At 44.1% G+C, this 18,731-nt stretch overlaps 1 protein-coding gene across 11 annotated transcripts in view; it reads right to left on the bottom strand.

The window, feature by feature from the left end:
* Nucleotides 1-33: 33 nt before the first annotated feature.
* The window catches only part of NUP210L (nucleoporin 210 like), a 125,833-nt gene continuing 107,135 nt past the window's right edge, over nt 34-18,731 (bottom strand). For 8 of the 11 annotated variants that reach the window (XM_021089795.2, XM_085022847.1, XM_085022846.1 and 5 more), the window contains 10 exons: nt 18,182-18,357; nt 17,003-17,220; nt 14,396-14,532; nt 10,448-10,574; nt 9,349-9,498; nt 6,842-7,092; nt 5,697-5,901; nt 971-1,072; nt 381-455; nt 34-282 (listed from right to left, as the gene is read on the bottom strand). In XM_021089795.2, coding sequence (XP_020945454.2) covers nt 185-282; nt 381-455; nt 971-1,072; nt 5,697-5,901; nt 6,842-7,092; nt 9,349-9,498; nt 10,448-10,574; nt 14,396-14,532; nt 17,003-17,220; nt 18,182-18,357 — 1,539 coding nt within the window. In that variant the 3' untranslated portion in view covers nt 34-184. The remainder of the gene's footprint in view (nt 283-380; nt 456-970; nt 1,073-5,696; nt 5,902-6,841; nt 7,093-9,348; nt 9,499-10,447; nt 10,575-14,395; nt 14,533-17,002; nt 17,221-18,181; nt 18,358-18,731) is intronic. The other 3 variants (XM_085022854.1, XM_085022849.1, XM_085022855.1) reach the window with 1 other exon arrangement.

Raw genomic sequence — 18,731 nt, 5'->3', positions numbered from 1 at the left:
AAAAAAAAAAAGTAAAATGTAATCCACACACCATTTTAATAGCAAACAGCTTAGGATCTTTTATTCACAGTTCTCAGAAGCCTTGTTAGGAGGCTTATGAGTATAGAGATTGCTGCTTGGTTTCTGGTCTAGGGCTAGAAATCTCCAGTCCTCAACACTTAAAGGAGACTTGTCCGAGCAGAGGTTAGTGCCTTATACTCCAAAGCCAATGTTGTAGCCTCTGGGATGGTGGGGGTTGTGGACTCACGAAGGGAGGGGGAGAACGTGTGTATGTGTAAGAACCTAGAAGTGAAGGAGGAAGAAAAATTGATGAAGGGTGAATAAAGTGAATGAGGGTGATATCTGAGCTTTTCAAAAATAAAAATAGTAATTTTTTTTACCTGACTGTGATGTTCCTAGAGTTGGTACGTAAACAACTGGAACTGTCTGTATCTTCTTGAGGAGGGCATTGTATGCTGGGGAAAGAACATGGGAGATGTCACCAATGAAACATTTTCTTTGGGGGAAGGTTTAAAGGGGCAGGTCACCACTTGGCTATAAAAAAGCAGTGAGTCTTCAAATTATTTCAAAGTAATGTATCTATAGGAAAATTTTATTCAATGATTTTTAGAGGTATTTTCAGCTTCTGACTAAAAGATGTGAAATGCATGTATAAATGATATATATTGTGTTGCTTGATGTTTCTAGCTATGAATCTGAGCAAAACTACCTATAATCTAAAGTTTGGCGGTGATTTCCATTTGCGAGTGATATATTTGCCACATTGATTTGTTGCTTCTTGGTAGTAAGTTGGGCAGAAGCTTTATTGTCCTCTAGGTGACTAGGAGTAGGGAGGTTAAGTCACTTTCAATTGCTTGTCCCAAATTAGATGTGATAAACAGCTAATTTTCATCCTCATTTAGTTTGTGAAATAAAATGAAGGCAGTTTCCAAGTCAAAAGTCCACGGTGCTGAATATAAGGACTCCTTACCTAGAAAGAGGAAAGCTGTTGATGCCAACACCGCAAAGAGGGTAAAGAGGATCTGGTAAGAACCCATGAACTTCTGGAGGACACCTGAATCTTTACATTGATCTGTGTATTAGCAGAACAAGAGAAGATAATAGTTATTTCATACATCGGGACAGACGTCACATTTACAAAACTTGTGTGACCCTAAGAGTTAGCTAAAGTACTCAGGACCCAGCCCTCCAGGAAATTCTTCTGCTTCTTAGCAGAGAAAAAGAGGTGAACTGTACTTGGCTTCTCCACCTCTTTGGCTATCTCTTGTGTAATAAACTAAATTCTTGAGCCTCTCGTCGGCTTACAAAAGAGTATTTAAATTCTCTGCCACTTTAAAAATGATTGTTGGCTTTCCTGCACACTTAACTCCTAGTGACATGCTGCCAAATTTGTGACAATCTATGGTGATTAAACTTTCAATTTTAACCCCTTTAGCCTGAAACATTTCTTTGGATCATCATGACCGCTTGTCCACTGGTCTTTTTTTTTAACTCAGGTGACATTTCTAGGAACATGATTTGTATATGATCTTGTCCTCAATAAAACTTTAGACTTGTGTCTTTGAAGCATACCTGGCACTTCTGGTTATTTCAGATTCTTCGGTGTCTAGAAATGAACTCTTCCCTGCCCCACCTAACTGCCTGAAATTTTTTGGCCACACCTATGGCATAACAGAAGTTCCTGGCTAGGGATCTAACCCATGTTATAGCAGTGGCAACACCCGATCCTTCACCAGTAGGCCATCAGATTTCCTAAACTGAACTTAACAGGCCTTTTCAGAGCAATTGTCACCAGACCCTCATACTTAGTTCCTATTCTGCATCACTTGTATAAGCCGTCTATCTCTGGGCTCTTAACTGGTCTTACCTCTCATCACTTTTTCACAACTGCCTCCTCTGAAGAATAATTTGAGGTTCCTTACACTAAAAAGCAAGATTTTAGGAGTTCCTGTTGTGGCTCAGCAGCAACGAACCTGACTAGTATTCATGAGGATGCAGGTTCCATCCCTGGCCTTGCTCAGTGTGTTAAGGATGGTGGCACTGCCAAAAGCTGGAGTGTAGGTTGCAGACTTGGGTCAGATTCTGAGTTGCTGTGGCTCTGGTGTAGGTCAGCAGCTACAGCTCTGATTCCACTCCTAGCCTGGGAACTATGCTCCAAGTGTGGCCCTAAAAAGACAAAAGTTTCTATAGTCCCTGATTAGGCCCCACTGTTGAAAGTCCAAATAAAAGTCAGGAGGTGTAGGAGTTCTGTGGCACAGTGTGTTAAGGATCCAATGTTGGTCACTGCAGCCTGGATTAGATCCCTGGCCTGGGAACATCCAAATGCTGTGCGCGGCCATAAGAAACAAAAAAAGCCTTAGAAGACATACTTATAAAAATAGCACCCCTTGGAGTTCCCATCGTTGCACAGAGGAAACATCTGACTAGGAACCATGAGATTGAGGGTTTGATCCCTGGCCTGGCTCAGTGGGTTAAGGATCTGGCGTTGTTGTGAACTGTGGTGTAGGTCGCAGACTCAGCTGGGATCTGGCATTGCTGTGGCTGTGGCATTGGCCAGCAGCTACAACTCCAATTCGACCCCTAGCCTGGGAACCTTCACATGCCTCGGGTGCTGCCCTAAAAGACGAAAAAAGGAAAAAAAAAAAAAATCACCCCTTGTTCTGGCTACAGTCACTGTTCCACTTGGGCCCTGTCCAGTTTCTACAAGTAGAATTTCTACAGTAGATACCATGCTTAGCACATAATAGTAGGTACTTACATACCTGTATGAATGAGCTGAAGATTGGGTTGGATATATCTAAATACTCCCACCCAAGCAAAAACCCACCTACCCTCTTGGTAGGAATGTAAGTTCATGTAGCCACTATGGAAAACTATGGAAATTCCTTTTTTTGATTGCTGTATGATCTAGAAATCCCACTCCTGGGCATATATCTGGATGAATACATTCAAAAAGATAGATGCACCCCTGTGTTCATAGCAGTACTTCACAATAGCTAAGACATGGAAGTAATCTAAATGTCCATAGGCAGGTGAGTGAATAAAGATGAATGTATATACAATGGGATCCTACTTAACCATAAAAAAGAATGAAATAATGCCATTTGCAGCAACATGGATAGACTTGGAAATTAACATGCTAAGTGAAGTAAGTCAGAAAGAGCTACCATATGATAGCACTTACATGTGGAGTCTAAAATGTGACACAGATGAACCTATCTACAAAACAGACTTGTTGCTGTGGGGGAGGGATGGAGAAGTTTGGGGTTAGTGGGTGCAAACTATTATATATAGTATGGATAAACAAAGTTCTTCTGTATAGTACAGACAACTATATTCAGTATGTGATAAACCAGGGGTTCCTGTTGTGGCTCAGCTGAAATGAATCTGACTAGCATCCACGAAGACGATTCAATCCCTGGCCTCACTCTGGGTTGAGGATCTGGTGTTGCCGTGAACTGTGGTGTAGACTGCAGATGCAGCTCTGACCTGGCAACTACAGCTCCGATTTGACCCCAAGCCTGGGAACCTCCATATGCTATGGGTTCGGCCCAAAAAAGACACGCACACACACAAACGTGATAAACCATAGTGGAAGAGAGTTTTTAAAAGAATGCATATATGTATAGCTAAATCACTTTGCTGTATAGCAGAAATTAACACTATAAATCAACTACACTTCAATAATAAACTCCCACCTGCTGTGGTTGTGCTCTTGTACTGCTTGTCCCTCTTATCACCAAGAATTGCAGGAGTTCTAACCAGTTTTTTTGTTTGTTTCTTTGTTTTTGCCTTGGGCAACTTTGGCAGTCTGGTGAAGTGAATGGATCTCAAGAGTGTTTTTTTCATTTTGTTTTTTTTTTTAGGGCTGTACCTGCAGCATATGGAGGTTCCCAGGCTAGGGGTCTAATCGGAACTATAGCTGCTGGCCTACGCCACAGCCACAGCAACGCCAGATCTGAGCCTCATCTGCGACGTACACCACAGCTGATGGCAACGCTGGATCCTTAACTCACTGAGCGAGGCCAGGGATTGAACCCACAACTTCATGTTTCCTAGTTGGATTTGTTTCTGCTGTGCCATGAGGGTAATTCCTCAGTGTTTTTTTTGTTTTTGTTTTTTGTCTTTTTGCTATTTCTTTGGGCCGCTCCCGCGGCATATGGAGGTTCCCAGGCTAGGGGTCGAATCGGAGCTGTAGCCACTGGCCTATGCCAGAGCCACAGCAATGCGGGATCCGAGCCGCGTCTGCAACCTACACCACAGCTCATGGCAATGCCGGATCGTTAACCCACTGAGCAAGGGCAGGGACCGAACCCGCAACCTTATGGTTCCTAGTTGGATTAGTTTCCGCTGCGCCACGACAGGAACTCTGACACCTTGAATTCTTATCTGTGGATCTTTGTGGAGATCCATGAACTCTAAATTTAAAAACTGTTCTCACAGATTGGACTTGAACAATTGCTATTGCTAAGAATTTGAATATCTCAATTTCCTCAACTTTTTTTTTTTCTTTTTATGGGTGCACCTGTGGTGTATGGAAGGTGCCAGGCTAGGGGTTGAATTGGAGCTGCGGCTGAAGGCCTTTGCTACAGCCACAGCAATGCAGGATCCAAGCCATATCTTTGACCTACATCAAAGCTTGCAGCAGTTCTGGATCCTTAACCCACTGAGCAAGGCCAGGGATTGAACCCACATCCTGATGGATACTAGTCAGGTTCTTGACCTGCTTAGCCACAACAGGAACTCCAACTTTTTTTTTTTTTTTTTTTTTTTTTTTTTGAGTTCCCATTGTGGCTCAGTGGGTTCGATCCCTGGCATTGCTTGGTGGGTTAAGGATCCAGCATTGGTGTGAGCTGTGGTGCAGGTCGCAGACGTGGATTGGATCTGGCATTGCTGTGGCTGTAGCTTAGGCTGGCAGCTGCACTCTGATTCTACCCCTAGCCTGGGAACCTCCATATGCCACACCTGTAGCCCTAAAAAAATATTTTTTCTGCAGCATGTAGCATCCTGATACGGGATCTCAGTTCTCAGACCAGGGATTGAATTCAGGCCATGGTAGTGAAAATGCCTGAGTTCCAATCAGAACAAATTGGGTGCTCATACAAACACCCAGGCCAGGGGTCAAATTGAAGCTGCATCTGTGACCTACGCCACATTTATGGCAACACTGGATACTCAACCCACCGAACCAGGCCAGGGAAAAACCTCAGTCCTCAGAGACAACATCAGGTCCTTCACTCACTGAGCCACAGTGGAAACTCCCTGAAGGTTATATTTTATGGGGTAGGCTTGGAGTATAAACATCCATGCCATAGCTAGTTTAAGTAATCTTGGCCATTCGGTGGTTTTTTTTTTTTTTTTTTTTTTTTTTTTTTTTTTTTTTTGTCTTTTGTTGTTGTTGTTGCTATTTCTTGGGCTGCTCCCGCGGCATATGGAGGTTCCCAGGCTAGGGGTTGAATCGGAGCTGTAGCCACCGGCCTACGCCAGAGCCACAGCAACGCGGGATCCGAGCCGCGTCTGCAACCTATACCACAGCTCATGGCAACGCCGGATCGTTAACCCACTGAGCAAGGGCAGGGACCGAACCCGCAACCTCATGGTTCCTAGTCGGATTCGTTAACCACTGTGCCACGACGGGAACCCCCATTCTGTGGTTTTTGTTCTCGCTATGAAAACTAGGAGCCCCCAGTGCTCACCTGCACCAGATTTAACTTTCTTAGCTCTTACTCGTACAGCCTCATTTTGACTGGTGAGTGCACAGGAAACATTGATGAAAACAGGTGATGCCATCTGCTGGAGGGAAGTGAAGTTGACTACTCTTATGGGGTAGATGACCAGGCCAGGTGTGACAGAAGCTTGCCTATGGCCAGAGACCACTAGAACTGGGGAGCTGGGGAAGACCTTGGAGAAGAGAAAATGGTGTGAAAGAAGGAAAATCAGTTCTTTATCAATACATTCCAATCTTAAGCATATACAGTAACATCTAGGTTTCTAGTTTTAGCTCGCTGTTTGACAGTAGGTCACTCTTTTATTTTTAATTTTTTTGTCTTTTTAGGGCCACACCTGCAGCATATGGAGGTTCCCAGGCTAGGGGTCGAATCGGAATTGTAGCTGCTGGCCTACACCACAGCCACAGCAACACGCGATCTTTAACCCACTGAGCGAGGCCAGGGATCAAACCTGCGACCTCATGGATACTAGTCAGATTCCTTTCCATTGTGCCACGATGGGAACTCCCTATATTTTTTTATGGCTATGCCTATGGCATATGGAAGTTTCCAGGCTGGGATTCCATGCCAGCCTGAGCTTCGACCTATGCCACAGCTACAGCAACACTGGATCCTTTAACCCACTGTGCCGGGCCAGGGATTGAGTCCCTTGCCTCATCAGTGACCTGAGCAACAGAGACAATGCTAGATCCTTAACCTGCTGAGCCACAATGGGAACTCCATTCTGTGGTGACTTTTATCAAGACATTCAGTAATTGTTCCTTTACCCTGGACTTCAAATGAAAAATCTTCCACAGCATTCCCATTGTGGCTCAGTGGTAATGAATCCGACCAGTATCCATGAGGATGCAGGTTTGATGCCAGGTCTTGCTCAGTCAGTTAAGGATCCAGCGTTGCCGTGAGCTGTGGTAATAGGGCACTGACGAGGCTCGGATTCTGAGTTGCTGTGGCTGTGATGTAGGCCAGCAGCTACAACTCTGATGCAACCCCTAGCCTCAGAACCTCCATACGCCATGGGTGCGGCCCTAAAAAAAAGACAAAAAAAACCCCCCCAACAAACCCAAACATCTTTCTCAAAACCCTGATCTGTTTTGTTTCAGTCCTTAACATACCTCTAGCTTCTCAAGAACTCTGTCCACTCCCAGTACTCTTATCTCCCCGATGTCTTTTTTGTGGCTAAGAACCAATTCTGACTGGTTGATGTAAAAGGCTGGGGTGAAAGGAATGAGGATTCTTTGCATTCCATTCTTGCTACGTTCACTGACAAGGGTGGCCCACCCGTAGACTGAGGTGTCAGCCATGCTGAGAGCCTGGAGCAGCTCCTCTGACTGTGGTCGAACCTTGATTAGGCAGACATAAGCCCCTGAAGAAAAGAGTAAAAACTGAGCAGGAAGGTTCAGAGGCTCTATTTAGCCAACTGGATTAGAATAGGAAAAATAGTTATATGCAAATTCAAAAGAAAATGTGAACTCAGTTTTAAGTATTCACTATTAGCACACTGTTGGCCACTATGAGGGTGGTTACCAAAGAAAAAACAGCCCCAGGAACCCATAATTGAACTTAGGAATACCATAATTGGTAAGTTGACATGTCAGGGAGTATTTAGTATAATACAAATGGAAATTAAAGGGATATAGGATGAAGTAGTCGGAGTTGGGAGATTGGTAAATGGTTTGTGAAAGAAAGGCAAGCTTTGAACATGGTTTAATCACTTCTCTATCAAACCATATCTTGATGGCCTTATTTCTGTCAATCCTATTGTTTTTCTAGTTACCCACACTCAACCTCAGTTGTCTTTTAAAATCCATTCCTTCATTCCTAAGTCTAGTCATCCTCCAAATCTTGCTAACTCACCCTTTGAAATATCTCACATCTGCCCCTTCTGTTACTGTTTCTCTATTATTCTGGTCTAGACCCTCATCAACTCATGCTCGGATTATTGCAATGGCTCCATTTGCCTCCTGTTCTTCTTTATTAGCTACTCTGTGTACTGCCATGAGATAATTTAAAAACTGCTTTAAAATTGTTTTTGAAAACTTTTTCAGGGCTCTATATTGCCTGGAATGTCGTGTTCTCTTCACATCTACCTCAGTCCTAGTCATCCTTCTAAAGGTTACTTCCTCTAAAACCTAACTCTAACCCCTAGGTTTGATGTAGATATTTCTGCCATCTTGGCATCCTATGTATATCTTTATTGTATAACTAATCACCCTGTGCACTACTAGTAAGAGTTAAAAGCCTTGTCTTACTCATCCATACCTCCAGTGCCTGTCCTGGTACCAAGCATTCTCTTTGGTGCTCAACAGTTTGCTGAATGAACCTTCCTTCAGTGGTGTCTCATTACCCATACTACTGAACTGTCTGACTTTGGAGCAGACGCTCTTCCATGTTGTAGCACTATTTATTTACATTTGACCTGAATCATCTCATTTTAGGTCAGTTGATTTATATAAAGTCCTCCCAATGTCATGCTTAGTTCTACTTCCCACTTGTTAATGCCATTCTTCTGTGTGGAATATCCTTCAGTTCAACAACATTCAAACATTCTGCTACTAGTTGGGGATAAAAGATGAATGAGGAGTTCCCATTGTGGCTCAGTGGTTAACGAATCCAACTAGGAACCATGAGGTTGCAGGTTTGATCCCTGGCCTTGCTCAGTGGGTTAAGCATCCGGCGTTGCTGTGAGCTGTGATATGGGTCACAGCTTGGATCCCGCGTTGCTGTGGCTCTGGCATAGGCTGGCGGTTACAGCTCCGATTAGACCCCTAGCCTGGGAACCTCCATATGCCAAAGGAGTGGCCCTAGAAAAGGCAAAAAGACAAAAAAAAAAAAAAAAAAAAAAAGGAATGAGACATAATCCAACCCTCACAGAGATAACAGGCTAAGAAAGGAGAAAACAGTAAGTTATAATAGAAAAGCATAGCATATTATAAAGACAAATGTTATATTGGAGTTCCTGTTGTGGTGCAGCAGAAATGAATCCGACTAGGAACCATGAGGTCTGATCCCTGGCCTTGCTCAGTGGGTTAAGGATCTGGCGTTGCCGTGAGTTGTGGTATAGGTCAAAGATGCGGCTCGGATCCCGAGTTGCTGTGGCTATGGTGTAGGCTGGCAGCTGTAGCTCCGATTAGACCCCTAGCCTGGGAACCTGCATGTGCCACGGGTGTGGCCCTAAAAAGACAAGAAAAAAAAAAAAGACACGTGTTCTATATATATGTTGGGTGGATAGAACCAAAATGCTGATTGAGAAAGATTCCATAGATATATAGCAGATGAAACTGGAAAGTTGAAACGCAATCCAATAAGAAGGTGATATTTGCACAAATATGAAAACAAAGGGAGGAGTTCCCTTTGTGGTGCAGTGGAAACAAATCGACTGGTATCCTTGAGGACCCCTGGGCTTGTTCAGTGGGTCGGGGATCTGGTGTTGCTGTGAGCTGTGGTGTAGGTCATAGACGAGGCTCGGATCCTGAGTTGCTGTGGCTGTGGCGTAGGTTGGCAGCTGTAGCTCTGATTTGACCTCCAGCCTGGGAACTTCCATATGCTTTGGATGAAGCCCTAAAAAAGCAAGAAAGAAAAAAGAAAACAGGGGAAACCAGATTAAATTGGTGGAACCCACCTTTCTCTGTGCTGAAACCTGAATGGACATGAAAGACTTTACTTGCTGGAATGTCTAGCAAAGTATTACTGAACTGTACATGGCACAACATGAGGGTCTCTGGAAGAAGTATTGTTGTAATAGCCAAGGCCTGACTTGGGGTGCAGGTTCCTAATAAGCAGAAAAGAGGTAAATAGCTTTGTTACTAAGAATAATTTATAAAAGGGGAGACAACTATATAGAAGCAGCTGCTATTTTAATTAATTAATTTAGGCTGCCCCTGTGACACATGGACGTTCTCAGGCAAGGGGTCGAATTGGAGCTGCAGCTGGGGCCTACACCACAGCCACCACAACATGGGATTCGAGACACAACTGTGACCTATGCTGCAGCATGCAGCCATATCTTCAACCCTCTGAGTGAGGCCAGGGAGCAAACCCACATCCTCACAGAGACAATGTTGGGTCCTTTATCCACTGAGCCACAATGGGATCTCCTGATTATTTATTTACTTGTTTATTTAAGGCAAGAAATAGATTTATTAAGATAGGACGCTTGTGAGAGATGCAAGGGGGCAGGTAAGGAGGCTCTGCCTCAAGGATCAGGTGGGCTACAGTTTTATAGTCCAAGGGGAGTGGGGGAACTCCTGGTATTTAAAATAAAAAAATCAAGAAAGAGGGTCAGTGGGAGTTCCCATTGTGGTTCAGTGGAACTTCCATATGTTACAGGCATGGATGTAAAAAGAAAGAAAAAAAGAAGGAAAGAAAGAAACAAAGAAAGGCGTTCCCATCATGCCGAAGCGGAAATGAATCTGAGGTTGTGGGTTTGATCCCTGGCCTCGATCAGTGGGTTAAGGATCCGGTGTTGCTGTGAGCTCTGGTGTAGGTTGCAGACTCGGCTTGGATCTGGCATGGCTGTGACTGTGGTGTGTAGGCTGGCAGCCATAGCTCCTATGAGACCCCCTAGCTTGGGAACCTCTATATGCCGCAGGTGGGGCCCTAAAAAGAAAGAAAGAAAGGAAAGGAAGGAAACTTGGATTGCTAATCCAAAGGGGTAAGTGAACTGAGGGAGGATGGGAAGGTTGGGAATGATCACCCAGACCTAAGAAGAGATTCCTGACCTTTGAGATTGACACCATTTCTGCCAGTGGTGATGAAGAGCTTGAACACAGTTGAGTTGGGGGTATTGGTGAGATAAGTCTTGAGATCATAACTGAGTGTTAATCTTGATGATGTATTGACCACCACCTGTCAGCAAACCAAAGGAAAATTGGTACCTAAGTTCTTAGAAAATCTGGTTCCCTTCCTCTCCATCCTCTGTAACTTACTTAACTAAAACATCTGTTCCACATAAGAGCAAATTGCCCTTCTGGTCATCACATATTTGAGAACCACAAAATCTGTTCAGTTTCGAGAAGAAAATATTTTTTTCTAAAAGGAGGTCTTTGTCCATTATTCCTTCTGACATATCTTCCCTTTGTATGACTATCTATTAAAATGACTTTGAGGAGCTCCCGTCGTGGCGCAGCAGAAATGAATCCTAATAGGAACCATGAGGTTGAGGGTTTGATCCCTGGCCTCACTCAGTGGGTTAAGGATCCAGCATTGCTGTGAGATGTGGTGTAGGTCGCAGATTCGGTTTGGATCTGGCGTTGCTGTGGCTGTGGTGTGGGCCAGCAGCTACAGCTCTGATTTGCCCCCTAGCCTGGGAAGCTCTGTATGCCGCGGCTCTAAAAGGACAAAAGACAAAAAAACTAATTAAATAAAAAAAAAATAAAATGACTTTAAGAGTTCTCGCTAGGTGCAATGGGACCAGCGGTGACTTGGGCGTGCTGGGACGAAAGTTCAATCCCTGGGTTAAGTGGGTTAAGGATCTGGAGTTGCTGTAGCTGCGGTTTAGGTCACAATTGTGACTGGATCTGATCCCTGGTCTGGGAACTCCATATGCTGAGGGGGTGCGGAGGCGGGGGAGAGTGGTGGCCAAAAACAAAACAAAATAAAACCTTGGGGAAAAAATGACTTTGAAGAAAATTGCAATTTTTTTCTTTCTTTTTTTTTTTGTCTTTAGGGCCACACCTTTGGCATATGGAGATTCCCAGGCTAAGGGTCAAATTGGAGCTGTAGCTCCTGGCCTACACCACAGCACAGCAATGCCAGATCTAAGCCTCGTCTGCAAACTACACCACACCTCACTGTAACGCCAGATCCTTAACCCACTGAGTGAGGCCAGGGATCGAACCTGCATCCTTATGGAAGCCTGTCAGTTTCGTTTCCGATGAGCCATGATGGGAACTTCTCTTTCTTTTTTTTTTGGCCATGCCCTTCAGTATGCCCGAAGTCTCCAGGCCAGGGATCAAACCTGTGCCATAGCAGTGACCTGAGCCACAGAACTGACAATGGCAGATCCCCAACCTATCACCACTGACTCCCAGACTTTTATGTCTAGCTACCTCAACATATCCATTTGACAGCTAATAGACAACCAATTTTTCAGGACCAAAACAAATCTCAAAACCATTCTACCAAGAGTCTCACCCATTTCTTTCTCTCTTTCTCTCTCTCTGTTTTTTTTTTTTGTCTTTTTGCTATTTCTTTGGGCCGCTCGCTTGGCATATGGAGGTTCCCAGGCTAGGGGTCGAATCGGAGCTGTAGCCACCGGCCTACGCCAGAGCCACAGCAACGCGGGATCCGAGCCGCGTCTGCAACCTACACCACAGCTCACGGCAATGCCGGATCGTTAACCCACGGAGCAAGGGCAGGGACCGAATCTGCAACCTTATGGTTCCTAGTCGGATTCGTTAACCACTGCGCCACGACGGGAACTCCTCTCTTTCTTTCTTTCTTTTTTTCTTTCTTTCTTTCTTTTTTTCTTTCTTTCTCTCTCTCTCTCTCTTTCTTTCTTTCTTCCTTCCTTCCTTTCCTCCCTCCCTCCCTCCTTTCCTCCTTTCCTCCCTTCCTCCCTTTTATTCTTTCGTTCTTTCTTTCTTGGCTATGCCCATGGAATATGGAAGTTCCAGGACTAGGAATGGAACCCATGGCACTGTAGTAACCAGAGCCACAGCAGTGAGAACACCGGATTCTTAACCTGTTGAGCCACAAGGAACTCCTTATGCATTTCAGTTGATGGTAATTCTGTTCTTTTAGTCATTCAATCAAAAATATAAGTGAGGGAGTTCCTGTCGTGGCACAGTGGTTAACGAATCTGACTAGGAACCATGAGGTTGCGGGTTTGGTCCCTGCCCTTGCTTCAGTGGGTTAACAATCCGGCGTTGCTGTGAGCTGTGGTGTAGGTCGCAGACGCAGCTCGGATCCTGCATTGCTGTGGTCTGGCGTAGGCTAGTGGCTGAAGCTCCGATTGGACCCCTAGCCTGGGAACCTCCATATGCCGCAGGAGCGGCCCAAGAAAAGGCAAAAGGACAAAAAAAAAAAAAAAAAAAAAAAAAAAAAAAAATATATATATATATATATATATATATATATATATGTGAGAGTTCCCATCCTGGCTCAGTGGAAACGAATCTGACTAGCATCCATGAAGACACAGGTTCAATCCCTGGGCTCACTCGGTGGGTTAAGGATCTGGTTTTGCCATGAGCTGTGGTATAGGTCACAGATATGGGTCAGATCCACCATTGCTGTGGCTGTGGTGTAGGCCAGCAGCTACAGCTCTGATTCAACCTCTAGCCTGGGAACCTCCATATACCACAGGTTCAGACCTAAAAAGATCAAAAAAAAAAAAAAAAAAAACAAAAAAACAAAAACAAAAACCCTAAGTAAGGGAGTTCCTGCCATGGCACAGTGGGTTAAAAATCCAACTGTAGCCACTCAGGTTTCTGCAAAGGCACAGGTTTGATCCCCGGCCTGATGTTGCCACAGCTGTAGATCAGGTCAAAGCTGTGGCTGGGATTCAATGCCTGGCCCAGGAACTTCCATAGGCCATAGGTGCGGCCATTAAACAAACAAAGAAACAAATGAAAAACCCAAGTCAGGAGTTCCTGTTGTAGTAGTATAAACCCTAGTAGTATTCATGAGGATGTGGGTTCAATCCCTGGCCTTGCTCAGTGGGTTAAGGATCTGGTGTTGTCATGACCTGTGGTGTAGGTCACAGATGCAGCTCGGATCCTCTGTTGCTGTGGCTGTGGTGTAGGACGGCAGCTGCAGCTTCCTTTCGACCCCTAGCCTGGGAACTTCCATATGCCTCAGGTGCAACCCTGAAAAAGCAAAAAACCTCCCTCCAAACTCAAAACTCAAAGTCATTCTTGATTCTCTTGCACCCTATATATAGTCTGTCAGGAAATTGTCAACTATATCTATAAAATATATTTAGAATCTAATCAAATTTTCACCACCTCCTCTGTTATTACCCTAGTTCCCTGTCATATCTCATCTAGGTTACTGCAATAATAGCCTCCCAACTGTTCTTTCAGATTCTACATTGCCTCTACAGTCTAGTATCAACTAGTAGCCATAACAATATTTTATTTATTTTTTTATTTTTTTGTCTTTTCTAGGGCCGCATCCACGGTATATGGAGTTCCCAGGCTAGGGGTCCAATCGGAACTGTAGCCACCAGCCTATGCTACAGCCAAGCAACATCAGATCTGAGCCATTGTCTGTGACCTACACCACAGCTCATGGCAATGCCGGATCCTTAACCCACTGAGCGAGGCCAGGGATCGAACCTGCAACCTCATAGTTCCTGGTCGGGTTTGTTTCCTCTGCACCATGACGGGAATTCCGGAAAGAGTTACTCTTGATTCTTCAACTTTTTCTTTTTTTTTTTTTTGGTCTTTTTGCCATTTCTAGGGCCGCTCCTGGGTCATGTGGAGGTTCCCAAGCTAAGGGTCTAATCGGAAGCTGTAGCAACCGGCCTACACCAGGGCCACAGCAATGCGGGATCCAAGCCGCATTTGGGACCTACACCACAGCTCATGGCAACGCCAGATCCTCAACCCACTGAGCAAGGCCAGGGATTGAACCTGAAACCTCATGGTTCCTAGTTGGATTCATTAACCACTGAGCTACGACGGAAACTTCTGATTCTTCAACTTTTATATCATTAGGTTTACCTCTCGATATGTTTTCACCAGCCCTGGGATGTCATGAAATATCGTTGCTGTTCCTGGACTCCTGGCCACTCCTACTCCAGTGACAATGTCTGTTTGTAGAATATTGTCAGCAGAAATCATCCATGTCCCGGGTTCACCTAGGAAAAGACAAGAGAAGGCACTTAGATATAAATCGAAGGTCACTCTAACCTTACTCAGAATACAAATCAGTAGACCATTTAAGTATCCCTCCCAGGAGGAACACGCGGCATTGAGGATAACTGTTTTCTGCATGTCACTTTCCCCTTCATATATCATGTCAGCAGAATAAAATAGGAACTACTGACCCTCAGAATCACAAAAGGAGCTACTTAGTTGGAGAATGCAATGGTTCTCCTTTGGAAAAAGAAAAACTCTTTTTACACATAGGGATAACTCTCTGATTAAACTTTATATACCCTGCTAAGGATGAAGCTGCTTTGAGCTACTAATTGATAAGAGCAGGAAGACTATAAGCAAGGGTCAGCTGGCAGAAGAGAGGATTCATTTACTTTGGTTTAAGTCTCAAGGTAGCAAGAGAATGTCAAATATTAGATTAGGTTACTGATCCTGGCATGTGGCCCTTCTGCTTCCCCATCCAAAGTGTACGGATTTGGGAGTTCCCATCTTGGCTCAGTGGTTAACGAATCCGACTAGGAACCATGAGGTTTCGGATTCAATCCCTGGCCTTGCTCAGTGAGTTAAGGATCCGGCGTTGCCGTAAGCTATGGTGTAGATCTCAGACTCAGCTCGGATCCTGGATTGCTGTGCTCTGGCGTAGGCCAGCAGCTACAGCTCTGATTCGACCCCTAGCCTGGGAACCTCCATATGCCATGGGAGCGGCCCTAGGAAAAGGTAAAAAGAAAAAAACAAAAACAAAAACAAAAAAATGCAAAAAATCCCCCAAAAATAAAAAAACAAAGTGTGTGGATTTGGGATGCTCCCAAAATTCCAGAATGAAAGACAGAGGGACAATCCTAACAGAATCTGGGAAAAGGGAGTAAAAAAGCCTCTGCTTCATTGACAAAAGATTATAAGCAGAGTTAGCTCATCAGCCCTAGATTACATGTTTTAAGTAGTGGTTGCTTGCAAGTCAATTTGGAGGATCTGACCTAGGCTGCATAGAGCTCCCTTTGGATCAACTCCAAAGTATATAGTTAGTGTTAAAGTCAGGTCCAACATTACATCACTTTACCCAAACACATGTCTTCATAGTTTCCAGAAGAGGATGTACAGCTCAAGGCCACATACACTAGCCAGCCTTACTTGGATGGATGGATTATATGGTGGCATACCCCCAGTCAGTTTATGCCATTTTGGGGTATGCTACCTGTAAGCCCAAAGATAAAATACACACTGATTTTCTTTTCTCTTCTTTCTTTCTTTTTTTTGGTCTTTTGTCTTTTTACGGCTGTACCCGTGGCATATGGAGGCTCTAACTGGAGCTGCAGCTGCTGGCCCACACCAGAGCTACAGCACGGTGGGATCCGAGCCACATCTGCAGCCTACACCACAGCTCACAGCAACACTGATCCTTAACCCACTGAGCGAGGCCAGGGATCGAACCCGAAACCTCATGGTTCCTATTCAGATTCATTTCCGCTGTGCCACGATGGGAACTCCAGATTTTCTTTAACGTAATAGTACTTCTTAGAACAGAAATGCTTTGCTAATCAAGAGTATAGTGTAGGGAGTTCCCTTTGTGGCACAGCAGAAACAAATCTGACTAGTATTCATGAGGATGCAGGTTCCATCCTTGGCCTCACTCAGTGGGTTTAAGGATCTGGTGTTGCAGTGGCTGTGGCGTAGGCCGGCAGCTGTAGCTCTGATTTGACCCCTTGCCTGGGAACTTCCTTATGCCAAGAGCGTGGCCCTAAAAAAAAAAAAAAAAAAAAAAAAAAGGTATACCATAGCCCAGTACAAGGCCAAACCTTCTTACAGTGATAGTATAGAATATGTAGGAGTTAGGCCTTCAAATGTGCCTCACAAAATAGTGTACATACAATTGGTTCTTAGAAATAAAGCCTTATGGTCCTTTCCTTCCTTTGATTTCATCCTTTACCGATGTTCAACTTAGCAATTACCCTCCTTCAGAAGCTGGGGATGGACACAACTTAGAATAGATTTACAAGTAGATCCTGCTGAGTAGCATTGAGAAATTTGTCTAGATACTCATGTTGCAACAGAACAAAGGGTGGGGAAAAAAATGTAATTGTAATGTATACATGTAAGGATAACTTGATCCTCTTGCTGTACAGTGGGAAAATAAAATAAAATAAAATAAAATAAAAGGATACTTTAAAGAAAAAAAAAAAAGAAGCTGGGGATGGAGGAGAAGGCACAATACTCACACTGCCTATATATATTCAATAGGCGCTTGATAAATACTATGGGCTGACCTCTAATTGGCTGGCCATGGAGAGACATGGGCACTAAACAGAATTATATGGAAGATAATAAAGCACATAAAAGTATCTTCTTTCTCAGAGAGCCCCTTAGATTTTAGATAATTTGGAAAAAATTCTCTAAGGGATGAGTTGCTTTCTAATTCTGTCAGTTGTGTGGTTGAGAAAGGGAAGGTATACAAACCATTCTGGCTGAGGAGGTGGGTGCTGAAGCAGATGACATCTCCCACAAATGTAAGCGTGGTGTCTGGCTCGATGGCGTGCTCTACAGAAACAGGAATATAATCTGCCATGCCTGGATGTCTTTGGTCCCAGAGCCCTATAAGTGTCACCCCTCTGTTCACAGCCTGGGCCATGTATGTATAGTTCTTATTCCCTGGTCCAATAAGCAGCAGGTCATCTCTGAAAGTAGACATGAAAAGTAGAAATCTCTGAAAAGAGACAACATTTAGGAAATGGTTCTGGGGACAGATTCTATCACAACACTTTATATTCAATAGGTCAAAAGTTCAGATTGGGGGGTTCCCATTGTGGCTCAGCAATAACAAACCAGACTAGTAACCATGAGGACTTGGGTTTGATCCCTGGCCCAGCTCTGAGCTGGTTAAGGATCTGGCGTCGCTGCAGCTGTGGTGTAGGCTGGCAGCTGCAACTCTGATCTGACACCTAGCCTGGGAGCTTCCATATGTCATGGGTGCGCTGCTAATTAAAAAAAAAAAATCAGATGGAATTCTACAATGGAGAGTAAACAACTAGGGGCTATGGATCAGGTCTATTACCTGCATATATATAGCGCCCAGTAAGGGTTTTTTTTTAATTAAAATTTTTTTCCAGTACAGCTTTTTGATAATACTCCAATTAGCTCACCATGGGAGCTTTCTATGAAGTCAAATTTAAAACGTCCTGAAATCTTTCTTTGTTGAACAACTAATTCTGGTCTTTTCCCCATCTTTGTGAAAGAACGATCAGATTCCAAGTGCAATACATGAAAGTGATTTACTGGAACTGCTGTATAATATCTGGCTAATCTACAAGATTTCTTTTTCTTTCTTTTTTTTTTTTTTTTGTCTTTTTGTCATTTCTTGGGCCGCTCCCGCAGCATATAGAGGTTCCCAGGCTAGGGGTCCAATTGGAGCTGTAGCTGCCAGCCTATGCCAGAGCCACAGCAACGCGGGATCCGAGCCACGTCTGCGACCTACACCACAGCTCACGGCAACACCGGATCCTTAACCCACCGAGTAAGGCCAGGGATTGAACCCTCAACCTCATGGTTCCTAGTCGGATTCGTTAACCACTGAGCCACGACGGGAACTCCTACAAGATTTCTACCACAGTGTCAACATCATTCCTTTGCCTTCCATACCTGTTCAAAGCCAGATAAAGTTGGGTATTATGTGTGTGGAATTTCTCTCCGATGCTATTATAAAACTGAACAAAGAAGGTGAGAGACATGCCCAAGGGAAAGGCTGATAGGGTCCTTCCTTGAGCTGCGTACAGCTTGGGTTGGCTGCTTATTCGCAGGTAAGTCACCGGTGCTACCTGTGGAAGACAAAACCACTGTACAGAGGAGGATGCATTGGACAGGAGCTTCAGCCATATTCTCAGATTTATGATCAGTGAAAAAAACACTGTTCCTCTTTCATAGGAAATAATTAGCTCTTGATTTCAGATGACAAATCAGAGTGAAAAAGAAATATGACAGCATAGGAAATGGCTTTTTAATTATTACAGTGGAAATGTGAAGAGAAGTTGGAGCTTTTTGAGGAAAGGATTGCATTCCATCTATTTGGTGCAGAGTGTCAATATTTATTGTTAAATAACTGATAATTTGTCAAGAATTATCACTTTATTTATTTATTTTTGTCTTTTGTCTTTTCAGGGCCGCACCCGCAGCATGTGGAGGTTCCCAGGCT

This window comes from Sus scrofa, chromosome 4, assembly GCF_054392235.1.
Source record: "Sus scrofa isolate SSC_HxYL_T2T_F1_AM1 chromosome 4, Sscrofa_HxYL_maternal_Yorkshire_Landrace_v2.0, whole genome shotgun sequence".
NCBI lineage: Eukaryota > Metazoa > Chordata > Mammalia > Artiodactyla > Suidae > Sus > Sus scrofa.
This window is presented reverse-complemented; position numbering and strand designations above follow the sequence as displayed.